A 13919-nucleotide genomic window follows, 5' to 3' on the forward strand; every position below is an offset into this window, starting at 1 on the left:
GCACTTTACAAGCAGCTCCTGAAATTCTAAAGTCATTTAAAAGGATTTCCAGACCAGATTAAAAAAAAAGCCATGAATCTGGAGTAAAGCTTGTAAATACATATCAATAAGGGGAAAATCCTTAATCAGCACTGAAGTTTAAAGAGAAAAAATAGAGTGCTGGGAATTCATGATTAAAATACCCAGCCAACCTAATACCACCCTAGAGTCCTGAGTGTCTGATAAGCAGTTCTGGAAGTACATCCACCTGGATTGTGTATGTGATAGTGATGGTGTTGGATGTCCTGGTAGGTGGAAGCTATATGCAGGATAGTGGGGCACATATGTGGGAGGAGGGGAAGTGCTTGATTTAGTCTCAATGAGTTTGGTGTTGTCCAAGCAAATCTATGCAGAGCTTAGACAATGCAGAGTAGCCCATGCAGAGCTTGAGTCCTTGCTGGGCTTATGAACTCCACAGGAATCAATACAGGAACTAAATGTTCTGAAGAAGTGAGTACATTAATCCGGATTTGGGGAGTGGAGAAGGGATTCTATATGAATGTGGTCTAAATGTTTCCAGTAGTCATTTGGCATGGATCATATTAAAATGTTTGTGAAAGTTCACTTAATCAGTATTCTCTTATCCACTATTTTGTCCACTCCCTGGAGCAATGATTAAAGAGGCATAAATTACCCCTAGAGAAACCAAGATATTTATCCTAGTCTTATTTGACTTTACTTCTTCAGCTGGATTACTGCTCTGTCCATAATGATAATCTCAACTAAGTACCATAGAGTGGCTCCACCATCTAAGAGGCTGCTCTTCAACCCTTGGGAACTTCTGCTTGTTTTAAGGACATATTACAATTAATAACAAATAATAATACATAATGGCTGTTAATAGCTCAGACAGGTTAATCCCTCAGAACCAACCTGTTATCTTGATTTATACCGGTTTAATCTCCTCAAATAGTTTTACGGTAATAAAGTAATTAGTACAGTAGTGTGCTAGTAAATAGTTCCGAGCAGCAGAGCTCTGAAAATATGTCAAGGAGTTTGGCCCCAATATCAAGCCCCTTCATTTCCACCACCGAAGGGGACTGCAATCCATCAGATTGCAGCTAGTGAGTGCAGAAGGTGTGGGGAATTTCTGCAGAAACATATCCCTCTCCTCAAGAGACTCTTCCATTGGAGAGCCACATGGCTCTGGGCACTGGGCCAGGAGGAACAGAGGACCAGCTGCTCTCTGCTGACTCTAGAATTATCCAAGTGGGAGATCACCATGCGTCCTCTCTGCAGCTGCTATTGTTAATTCCCAAGGGAAGTCATCCTGAAGCAGCTGTGCTGGGAGGGGAGCCAGAGCAGCAGGATGGTGGGAAAACATCTCTGTGGATATGGATTTATAAGGCCATAAACCTTTCTCTATGTGCCCCCTCTTCTCAAACTCCTCCCCTTTAAGAGGAAGATTTGAATGAAAGTTTACTCTTGTAGAGTTCCCTCAGCTTTTGTCTGCTTTCCTTACATAATTTCAAGAGAGAATATGATTTGGCCCTTTGTTATCCCTATCTCTCCAAGGTACTAGGATGCATTCAAGATCCTGAATATCAATGATTCCATCCTCAGAGCATTCTTGCCTGGAAAGCATCATTATTTCAGGTGGTAAAGTCCTCATAGTCTTGAGTTTGAATATGGCTAGCAAAAGCCATCCTAGCCAATCTAGCAGGGTCAGCTAACAGGATACAGAACTGTCAAGTGGTCACGCTGCTTTTCAGTGGATGTCATGTGGTCACATTTACCAATGGCAATGCATTTCCCAAAGAAGATAGCGCCCTGAAAAATGTGCAGATGTCAAATGCTAAATACCGTCTATGTCAATCTTAAAGGCTGAAAAGGGAAAGAACGGAAGAGGTTCTTCTCACTGACACCCTGCAAAACCTCCCTGCCTCTCTATGAAACATACAAAAGTCATTTAGATATCACAATGGAGGGATAAGCAAGAGCTTTCTTTTACCTCAGGAGAATCATTCTCCACAGAGGAGATTTGTTCTAACCGTGTCTGACAAAGTCTTTCCACCCAGTGCTGAACCTTTTCTGATTCCTCCAGATCTTCTCGCTCTGTCTCAGATACCTTAGTCATATCACCGTGGCATAAAAAAAGGTTAATGGGTTTACACCACACACAAGATTAGAAGATACAACATGTATTTGACTTTAAAACACTTTCTGAAAAAACAATCACGCTCTTGTGAATCATTTTCTATTTCACTGCTTTCCATTAGGCCTGTCCTTGAAAACCCCTAAATATCCCATGTGAGAGTACTGTAGTCTTTAAACCAGTAGGGCTACCCATCTGAGGAAGAAGTGCTCTTGTGAATAAGAAAGCTCAGGATACGGTTTCTCATCCGTTAGCAACAGAATAGTGTATTTTGTTATCCTGTGTTTAAGTATCTGACACATTGGAACAAACTCTCCAGGGAAACCAATAGTGTTATACTAGCAGATAATTTGAGCCACTGTCTTTTTGACATGCAAAGATTTAATAAACTTTCTACAAAATCCCCAAAATCCCACACCATATTCTACTTTCCTCCCATTTCCTTTTATTGCAGTTTGTTATAATTTCTCCTCTCTATTTTTAAGTGCATGCCTTGTTTGAAAAGAACTCAGTCCTTCCTTTAATTTTACATCCAACATAGTACTATGCTTTGTTACCTCAATTTAAACATTTTCTTCATTTGCTCAGGTCATATTGTTTCTGATTTTTAGTAGTTCTTTTTTTTATATGTTTGTCTTGCACTGAATTCCCGCTTTTCATTTTTACAGATATTCATATTTTTATTACCAAAAAAGCAAGCTAAGAAAAGGAAAAAGGTGGGCACTGATCTCAACATAAGCTTAGTATTCTTCACTTGTTGCCAGGTATACTGAACGAGATCCGTAATTTGTTATTTTAACAACGTTAGCAACGGCCCACCTCAGCAAGGTACCTTAAGTACCATAAGGTACCTTTTAAGTCAATAAGACTACACACGTTTTGAGTTAGACACATGCTCAAATACCTTGCTGAATTGGGTCCTAGACACCCATGAGAGTAAAAGAGTTTTGCCTGCAGAAGGAAAGCAGGATAAAATAGAAGGAAATAATAAAATTATAAAGAAATATAGTCCAACACTTATCACAACATACCTCTTGTACAAGCCGGTTGATTTTCAGCTGTTTTTCTTTTTCCAACATCCCTTCTTTTTCTTTGGCAAGTTTTTGCTCAAACTCCAGTTCCTTTTTACACTTTTTCTGTTCACACAGACTGTCACTCTTCAACTTCTTTCTCTCTTTCCCTTTCTGGGAGGTTTTTTTTATTACACAAAATAGTAGTGTGTATACTTTACAATGGCTTAGAACACTGCAAAACTTTGAGCTCCATTGAGCCTTTACATACAGGAAAACCTGTCTTGGAAAATTAGCCACTTTCTGTATGTATACATAAGTGTGGTGGTTGTTTTTAAAACAATTCTAAAAACCAGTCCCCATCATATTGGGTGAAATTCATTCTTATTCAGAAGGCAAACAGAAGGCCTATGCATCACTTAAGGATCATACAATGTTGGTACTGTTAAATACTTCTTTCCTCTTCTATACAATTTCAGCATGTGGGTATGCTGGGATTGTAAGTGAGAGTTATGATATTCATAAATAGTCTACCATAAAGTCGTCATTTCTCACCCTTCTGTTTGCATTAATTTCATGATGGCTTTCACATAAGTACTCATGTATTTACATGTAGGAGTGAACCCTTCCCTTTTAGCCTGTAAAAAGCCTTTATTGCATCAGCCATCCAAAGCACCACATAACATGCATTAGGAAAGACAGAGCAAACAATTGCAAAGAAAAGGCTTAGATCAGTGCAGTGTACTAAGGAGGCAGTGTGTCTCAATTTTAGGGATGGCAAATGGGAGCTACAGGATTAAATGTTCTCACATGCACTGGCCACTTAAAGATGAGCTAACACTGCACAAAGCAATCATACGAGTTACATGTATGATAATTTATTCTTGGCTTTAAAACAGTGCAACTAAAGGCCCCTGAAACTTCTGGATAGAGACTTTGAAGTCTGTGCTCTAGTTGTCAGGGAAAGAAAACCTGCTCCCCTGATTAGTGACCATCCGCTGGGTTCCCTGAGGCCAGGTAGTAGTGCAAGAGGATAGCCTGCATACTCCAGTTTCCCCATGCCCAAAGCTGCACAGTGAAGAGGAGCTGGCTGGTTTCTTAAAGACTGCCAGTGCAGTGAAAGGCTGTGCTCCAGGCTTGGTTGTTAGAGGAGACACAGCACAGTGAGGAAGCATAAGCTGTTCCTCTTTTCAGCCAATAGCTCTTAACGGTGGTTTGGGGAACCCAGGGCACAGTGACAAGCATGCTACAATCATCCTCTGCATAACGGGATTAATTTATCAGCCCTGCGATACTGGAGCGAAATGTAGCAGCCCACACCCCTAATCTAGGCAATAACCATTTGGAGGATTAAAAAAAATAGACAGGCATTCTTCTTGCTGGTAAAAAAGACATGCCCTAATGTGTGAGTGATTAGAACTTGGCATTGCTGCGATCAGTGAGGTTTTGTATTGTATTTGCTTCACAATTAATTTGGCTATTGTCGCAAAGATTAACCTTAATAGGTAAAATGACTATGTCATGAAAATGATTTAGTAGCAGCAAACACCTAATTTCTAATGCCTGTGTTTTAGCCATGATGTTTAGTTTGTATTACAAACGTTTTCATGTTTTGTTTAGAGCTAGTTACTGTTCACACCATTCACTGGGACATTACTTCATTCTTTACAAAGAATGGTAAATATAGCATGGTTCATGTGATAGATGGTAACATTTTATAACGGTAGATGAAGACTCACACTGAGCTCTCTGTATGATACTGGTGCTGCAGAACAGCAATGTGTTCCCATTAATCTTAGCTGAACGTACTACCATAGCTCAAGTCAAACTCTACAGAGCCTGAGCCAACCCTTCCATAGATCATTTTTAATGGATTCATAATTCGCTGTTTGCAATTTGCTCTGTACTAAAAATATCTTTAATAGGAAGTGAATTTCTTTTACAAAAATTGGTTTGTTGTTTTTGTGTGGGCTGAAACATTTTAAAGACACACAAAATAAAAATAGTTTAGATTAAAAATATATTTTTTCAAGTTTGTAGTCTATTGTGTGCGTAGATTTCAATAGTGGGTAGATTAGCCCTTTAATATTTTCCAAGTGCTTTGAGAACTTCTAAACATATAGAGGGGCAAAGCATATAATTATACAGAATAACTTGGGCAGTAAAATCAATTTGCACTTTTACAGCACACCTTTTGTTTTTCTGCCATATAACCAACTGTACTGATGTTGGCTTGAGTATGAGATACATTTCTGAGTCCACATGGTGGTCAGCACTGACATGTTAACGTTAGCCAACAGCAACAAGTGGTATCTGAGATGTTGCAGAGTTGCAGACGTTTCCTATCCTATGCATACAGAAATAATTGTGGCTTGTAGTAAAAGATGACCTTTTAAATGGTGACTGGTAGATATAGCTGACAAGTCCAGGCTATGATCCGGATTTCCTTGCACACCCAAAACTATAAATGAATTGATGTAGAAGCAATGCAGGATCTGGCTCTGGCTCTATGATGGCTCCACAATTAAGTCCCTAATTGGTTTTGATCATCAACCTGGTACTCTGAAACCAGTAATATAATGTTCATAATAGTGTCAAAAGATACTGAAAAAGAAAAGAAGAAGAATGTACCAAGAGGAACAGAATATTATTTGAAACACTACTGCATGCTTTAGAGATGATACTTAAAATATACTACCCTGTTTACCAAATTTTAAAAGTATGTATTGATTGTTTTCTTCCATTATGAGTCAAATTCATTTCTGTTTAAAGGTCTATTCACTACGTAAGCTCCCACTTACTGGTAAATTTCCAAAGGCACAAATGGGAACTAGGCACTCAATTCCCATTTATTTTTTGCCTCTGAAAATCTCCCTTTTAAGCACTATTTCAAAGGCTTATGGGGAGCATAAGATTTGCAAAGGGGAGCATCCCATTGGTCCAGTCTTCCAATGTGTTGAGCATCTCCTGAAAGGTATGGCTAGCTATCAATTCCCATTGCAATCAGTGGGAGTTGAGAGCACTCAGTACTTCAAAGATCAGCCCCTCTAGCTGCACTCCAAAGAAACTTGCTTGTACATGCACATGTTAAATGAGAAAGCATTTGAATATACTGAATCCATATGAAGTAAGATAGTCGGTCACATAGTGCCACACTTAGAAATAAATGTACATTGCTGTACAATTTATTAAAAAAAATACAGAGGAGAGAAAGAAGTAATTTCAAATGCAAAACCCACAGCAAATTTTCACTTATATCTCTACACACTTTGTACCTTGCGAATTGTGGGAAATTTCCCTTCATATCGATAAAACCATCCAAAAGCTATAAAAAAAAGCAAAGGAAAAATATTTGCTGGAGAAAAATCCAGAACTGGTTTAGATCAACCCGGGTCCATATGTAACTGGTTAAAAGCTATTTGAAGGCAAAATAATAATGGTATTAAATGTCTGCAGTGTTGCATTGTATTAAATGATGGTATTAAATGACAGTTCCTTTATCAAATTTGATCAAAAAGCAGCATCTGTACATTTACTAACATGTTTACCTTATTGATACACTTTTTATGTGAAACGAAACAGATGCAACAGACAGCCTCTATACAAAACCTGACAGTCATTCTTATTGTTATTAGATGCACATTGTCATGCCTATTGCTTTATATTCATTGTAACAATTTGTTAGCAATAACATATTGAATGAAATCAAATAAATGATTCAAAAACATCCAAGCTTGTGCACAACATTTAGGGAAACAACAAAACCCTTCATTCCCCATATGAAGTATTTTTGTTTTTTTTTGGGGGGGAGAGGGGGGAAGAGGAAAATTTTTTTTTTTCTTAAAGCCAAGTTCATAAAGTTTAAAACCATACTGTTGGGTAATGCATAGGACATACAGTAACTCTATTTTTGTATATAAATCTGCTGATGATACAAAGCTTAATTAATAGCATCCACTTTTTTAAAATTTACTGACAGTGTCTGTATTCATTTCAGGTGTCTCTAGAGCACAGTAGCAGCAATACGTATTCTGAGCGCTGTAATTTTGCTAGCATTTACCATCCAATGGACTGTGGGTCCTGACCTAGCAACTGAAAGCAGCAAGAGGAGAAAGTGTTCAGTCCAGTGTCAAGACTAACTGTCAAGAGGAAACGAAATGTATGAAGAATCTGAATCAGGATAGGAAGCCAAGGCTGAAGAGCAAACCTGTTTGTTCTGCTTCGTGATCACTCCATCCATGTCATCTGCTGCAAGTTGGTCATGTGCAACTCCCTTTAAATCTACTAAAGAAACAAAGGAAGGAGGAAATGAGGACAGAGAAGTGATAGGGTAACTGAGGTTTCCACAAGGTAAAAAGGGAACCGCACTGAGATCTGTAAATATAATGAAAAAAACCAAGGTATAAGCAATTCCTGGTTTACCCTGAAGAAAATAAGGTCTTCATACAGCACCATGGCCTGCAATGCACTGTAGCTAGGCAGGGTGAGGAACCTGGTGGCTACTCTGAAGTTTGACCATCAACAGTTATCTCGGGTCTAACTTCAGAGAGAAACGCCACCGCTTTCCCTTATACTATAGTAGACCATAGATTATGGCCCCACTGCAGAAGGCACTGCACAAACACAGTAAGAGCAAATCTCTGCCCTAAAGAGCTTCCAATTTAAATAGACAAGAGAAATGAACAGTGGGAGAAAGGAAATATCAACACCTTCGTTTTATGACTGGGAAACTGAGGCATAAAGATTAAGCAACTTGCACAAGATCATGCAGGAATACTGGGGCAGAGTCAGGAATTGAACCTAGATTGCCTGAGCTCCAGTCTAGTGTCTTACCAGTACTACTTTCCTACTTCCTGTTGTGCATAATAGTGCTTCAAAGCATCTGGGCTTTTTTAGTTTAGCCAGTTCCTGATTTAGCCTTTTATCTAGAAGTTAAGCTTCAAACCATCCTAATTGCCTTTGAAAAGCTCAGTCCAGCAGCCAGGCTTACAGCTAATGGGAACTTCTATGAAAAGTTAGAATGCACAAACAGCAGTTTCTTACTGAACAGATCCGCTCCCTGTGATAAATCCTACTGAGGCAAAATGCCCTCTGACTTCAAGGGAGTTTTGTCTTAGTAAGGGCTACAACATTTTCACAAATTATTTTCTGGGGAGGGAAAAGGAGGAGTGAGGAATAAGAGAGGGCGAAAGGATGGAACGGGAGCAGAAAAGGTGTGTGTGGGGGGAAGGATACCACAGTGTGAACGGATTAGACAACTGAAAAGTGAAGAACACGTGTCCAAGACTTATGGAATCCACAGTAGGAGATGTGAGTGTTTGTCTCCTTCTAGTTTCTGGTCCACATAAGATATTAATGTATTTGCTTTATGTGCCAGACAAAGGTCTTAGGCCCCAAATCAGTACACACTTATAACCATGTGAGTGGTCCCACTGAGGATTAAGTAGATCTGCTCACATGCTTAAAGTTAAGCAGATTCTTAAGTGCTTTGCTTTATCAGGGCCTTAGCATAGAAGGGCCTAAGCTCAATCCTCATTTTTCAGTCTCATTTTTCATACCACTTGCAAAATCATCAGAATGCCAACAGCAAACAGTCAGCAGATCAGTCAAAACCCTGAGTTCCAAAAGTCATTCTTCACGTGAAGAATGAAAGTTTAAGTCACGCTTTCTATAAAACTCAGAACAGGTTTCAGTAAAGTATAAAAACTGAAGGGAATAATTTGCTAAGAACAGATATTTACTACAACTGTTGGAGCAACTGATGGAAGAGGCACCAGATGGTATGAAAGCTAATTCCCAGACACAAGGATGCACACTTGTGGAGAGCCGACCCCTTCACAATCCCATGTGGAAAGCAGCAGGGGGAATAATTTATGCTCACAACATTCCCATAAGGTGAATGGAGCTTATCTCCTCCTGCAGAAAATGGTCCAGGGCTCATCCTCAAACAGAGCAGGCCCCTAGGAATCTGCAAGGATTGGGGCCCATGCATCAGCTTTGGTCCTTGGCGGCATATCCTGGCGTTCCTTATGCAGAAAAGATAATGCGGCCCCAAGTAAGGTTCTACAAGGGTGGACTGGAGGTAGGGGTGGAAAGAATATGTATTCCTTTGGTCCTGCCCTGACTCACTCAGTCTCCTCCCTCTCCCGGTCCCCTAGCACAGAGCTCTGCCAGGTCTGGGCAAGGAGGGATGAGGGTGCTGCTGGGGAGTTGGCATTCCTTTTCTATGCAGATCAAGATGGAAACTGTGAACCACCTGGAAGCGCTCTGCAGACTGGTGTTAAAGAAGTTTTGAGGGATAGCCTTAACATATCACTGGCACGAATCTGTCAACTCACATTATTATTGCCACCCTTTGTAGGAGTCCTTATCTGATCACCTTAGAGAAACAGGAAGCTATGAGTAATATTGAATTTCCCTTATTACCTTAACACGCTGCTAAACTGACAGTCACAAATTAAAGACTAGAGGCTGTAAGAATTAGAAAGTGTAGTACAATCTTATAGATGCAAACTGTGGCAATGTGTTTAGACTGCTATGACATCTTCAATTAGCCACATAGAAATCCTCACCTAGATATAAAATGTGCAGTATAATCCATGTGGAAGAATTGGTAGTTACCAGGGATGTCATGCACATTAATGATACCAAGTTATCGTCCCATACATGTACAACCAACTTGTGTGACCTTTTAGTTTGGAGGTAAAGTCTTGGGAGGTTTGTATCACTGAAGCTGAACAAAGCTCCATAACTAACTCAGTGCTCTATGTACAATAAATAGGCAGTATGCCCTTTCCCAGGACTCTGCAAATGGTGCTTTGCTGGGCTGAGAACCATGTCAGAGTCAGCAGACGGGTGTCAGGAGGCAAGCAGCCTCACAGTGGGCCTGGATGGGGACAAGGTGTTCATTTATTATCTTCCTACCAGGCATCACCTGAAGGTGCTGGAAGATGGATAACCACTCTCTCCTCAAAGATAAGTAGCAGGAAGGAGTTTACAGGACACCAGGCAGAGATTCCCACATCCTCCAAAGACTTAAAAAGTAAGGCGTCTGGGGTCCTAGTTGAGGGGGAGGGTTGGCAGTGGTTTACACAAACCAGATACTTCATGTGGACTTGGACCACGGTGATCCACATGTTTCAGTTGGTAAAGCTCAGATGAGCTTTTTTTTTATTTTTTATAAATGGAGATATCCCATCTCCTAGAACTGGAAGGGACCTTTAAAGGTCATTGAGTCCAGCCCCCTGCCTTCACTAGCAGGACCAAGTACTGATTTTGCCCCAGATCCCTAAGTGGCCCCCTCAAGGACTGAACTCACAACCCTGGGTTTAGCAGGCCAATGCTCAAACCACTGAGCTATCCCTCCCCCTCAAAAAGCTGAAAGCTGCACGTTGCCCTCAGCTCTAGTGGTAGCTCCAGTCTCTCTTTGCCAAAAACAGGAAGTTCTATATAGATTTCGCCTTTAAAAAAAAAAAAACGAACACCCTCCCCTTTTCTCCCAGTAATAAAGCCAGAGCACCAAGCCACTGTGTCTTCAGCTGTAAGTACAGCATTACGTCTCTGCATCCTATCCCTCCATCTCTTAAGATCTCTCCCAAGTCAAAGATGTCAAATAGGGAAATGAAACCAAGTCACCTGCAGTATTTTTCTGAATGTCTACTGGATACAGAAAGCTCAACACTCATTTAAAGTAAAAGATCAGAAAAACTTCGAAATGGGACCCAAGTAGCAAAATGCCAGTAAATCCTGTAATTCATTATGCACTGACATAGGCCAAGAGATTAAAATAAAACTATGAATGCAACATATTTCCATCTAAGTCATTCACACACACATGCTGTATAAGAATTTTGGGTAGATTTTCAAATGGGAGCTGAGTTTTTTTTAGGCACCTAAATGAAGTGGCTAGACTTTCAAAAGCGTTCAGAGTGAGCACATAGCAACTCTGATTGAGAACAGCTCAAAGAAAATCTTGCTTTTAGTGCACACGAAATGTGCCAGGTTGACATCTCTGGAGACTGAGGCTCCCTGAATAGAAACAGCCTGGACAACAGCAAAATACACCCCCCCGCCCCCACGATGCAGCTCACCCCTGACCTAGAGGGCTCATCGTCATGGTAGGAAGTGCAGTCTCCACGTCAACACATTTCTTGGCTGAGACTGTGCACACGGCTGACAGTTAGTGTGGCAGTGAGTTTTGTGACAGATGTCTATTAAATGGGAACTGGATGGAGACAACTAAACTCATCTCTCATAGAGCTCCAAACAGCCATCAGGTGTTAAGTTTTAGTCATGGCTGACATAGGTTAGATTTGAACTGGTGAAAACACTCCATCTCCATGACCATTGTTGAGTCATAATATTGTTCCTCAAACACAACTGTTTCGCCCACTGACTAGGATGGAATCAGTCACTTACTTCTGTGTTTAGGAGCAGGGGCTGGATGTACGTCTGCAGTTACAGTTTTTACAGGCATAGGTGGCTCTTTAGGCCTCCAATCTTCTTCCCATTCCTTTTTAAATTTCTCTTCTTCTGCTGTTATCCTAAATACATATAGAAGAAAAGTATTTCTTGAAATTCTCATTTAAAAATATAACTTTGTAAACTACAAATTATTTATTTTTCTTAATTTGAAATACAAACCATTTCCTTCCAACTCAGCTAAAAACCCAAACTTTAAACATATAGCAATGGCTACTATTTCACTTCTGGTCCAACTAATATATTCAACTGAACAGAAAACACACTGAAATAATAAGCAAACTCTTCTTGTTTGTGTTCTAATGAGAATATATACTTTTTTGTGTTTCAATACTAATGAGATACGGAGGTAACTCATGCAAAATACAAGTCACTGCCTTTATACAAGCATGACAGACCCACGTATAAACTGGTCGAATTGCACACTGGGGTAAGGCTTGGAGAACACCTTATAGAATCAATGATTTTTAAGACCAGAAGGGATTATGATGATCATCTAGTCTGCCTGCCTGAAAAACCCAGAACAGGGAACCTACCTCACCGAATAATTTCTACATCGAGGCCGTAACTTCTGTCTGAGCTATAGCATATCTTTTGGAAAGACAACCTGTTGTGACTTAAAGACTTCAAGTGACAGAGATTCCATTACATCCCTAAGTAAGTTATTCCAATATTTACCCGTCCCCACTGTTAAAAATGTGTGTCTTATTTCTACATGATTTATTTCCATTTAAATTATTGCTTTTTGGCATAGCTAGAGCACACAAAAAAAGTAGCTGTACCCTGACAGGAGTTGGCTCAAGAAATAACTATAGCTGAGACAACTAAACAGTGACACCACTGTATAATTAAATTCATCGTGTCTGGAGAAGTACTTCTAACAAAAACGAACACTGTGACACTCTAGAAAGGGAGAGTTCAGAAAAATAAAGAAACTAGTTTAAAAGAATCCATGTATGACACCCTGGCATCACAATATTCACCACTGTCATGCAATTAGGATATATTTTGTACAAAGAATGCCTTGTGAGGTATCATTCTAAAAGTCTTGCTCTGCTAGACATTAATATCTCGTTGGATTGTGTGTGCTATCGTTGTATGCAAAGTTATGAAGTTTGGCTACATATGTGTTACTGAAACATGTTGTGAGGCTGAAAACACCCACAAGCAGCCTTTCAGGTACAACAGTAAAAAGGCCAAACAATGTTAATGGCTTATTGGGGAAATGCACACAAGCACAAGGATTACCCCAGGAACTGTGTATAACAGAAACCTCTCAGAGATAGCACTAGACAATGGGAACTGTTTGACCCAGGTCACAGCAAAAGAGCTTTCCAACAAGTGGGAAGAAGATATAAAAGGGAGAAATTACATCATGATGGGGCCTCACTCTCCGTACAACAACACACCTGAGGAATAAAGACTGAACAGGAGGGAATGGATGGTCCTAGGCTAAAGGAATTTCTAGCCTGTGTATGAAAACCTGGGCAACCCAAGCTACAGAGCCAAGGCAGCTTTTGCCTTAAGAATCTGCCAGCCTGTTTTTCACTCAAGGTGAGAATCTGCTAATTCATATCCTACCTATCTACTATGTTAAGCTCAGTTTGCGGTTTTGTTTATTTGCTAGGTTATCTGCTTTGATCTGTTTGCTATCACTTATAATCTATCCTTTTGTAGTTAATAAACTTATTTTATGTTTTAATCCATACAACAACAAAAGTCCAAGCTGGTGTACACATAACCATCCCCCCACTCTTCCTACAAAAAACCTAAACAATAAAAGGAAACAGGAACACAATATGATTAAATGTCAAGGTTTGAGGGGTTATTCATGGCAAGCCGATATTCTTCCGAAAATGGAAATCCAGCTCAATACAAAAGTGCGTGAGCTATGGCAGTAAAATGGCGATTGGAGAGCTAAATGGGGATTTACATCAGGTGTGTGTGGGAGGCTGCCTACTGACCTGAACTAGGGTCAGAACCAATCTAGCCATGTATTCAGTGCCTAGAGGCAAAAACATCTAGATTGATGATGGAGACTTTAACACAGTATAGCCCCTACTATTGCTGATATTAGCATTACGTGACAAATAAACAATGTTTGACTGAAACTGCAGAGTCTGTACAATATATCTGACTTATCCTTCCTCAGGAGTCACATCCTCCATGGCAATTACAAGAAGTGAATCATAAGGATTCCACTTTCCTTATATTTCTGAAAACAATTTTTGCTCCACCATGCTGTCCAGAGCTTTAGCTGAGTAACCCTCTAATCCTCTTGATTTAACTCCTTC

At 40.0% G+C, this 13919-nt stretch overlaps 1 protein-coding gene across 2 annotated transcripts in view; it reads right to left on the reverse strand.

Moving 5' to 3' along the window:
• Positions 1–13919, reverse strand: part of USH1C (USH1 protein network component harmonin) — a 112645-nt gene that overhangs the window by 33082 nt on the left and 65644 nt on the right. The window contains exons 14-15 of one of the 2 annotated variants that reach the window (XM_034770196.1): positions 11563–11687; positions 7352–7425 (exon numbers count right to left, since the gene is read on the reverse strand). In XM_034770196.1, coding sequence (XP_034626087.1) covers positions 7352–7425; positions 11563–11687 — 199 coding nt within the window. Of the gene's footprint in view, positions 1–7351; positions 7429–11562; positions 11688–13919 lie in introns of both variants that reach the window. The other variant, XM_034770194.1, reaches the window with a different exon arrangement.

Source organism: Trachemys scripta, chromosome 4, assembly GCF_013100865.1.
Source record: "Trachemys scripta elegans isolate TJP31775 chromosome 4, CAS_Tse_1.0, whole genome shotgun sequence".
NCBI lineage: Eukaryota > Metazoa > Chordata > Testudines > Emydidae > Trachemys > Trachemys scripta.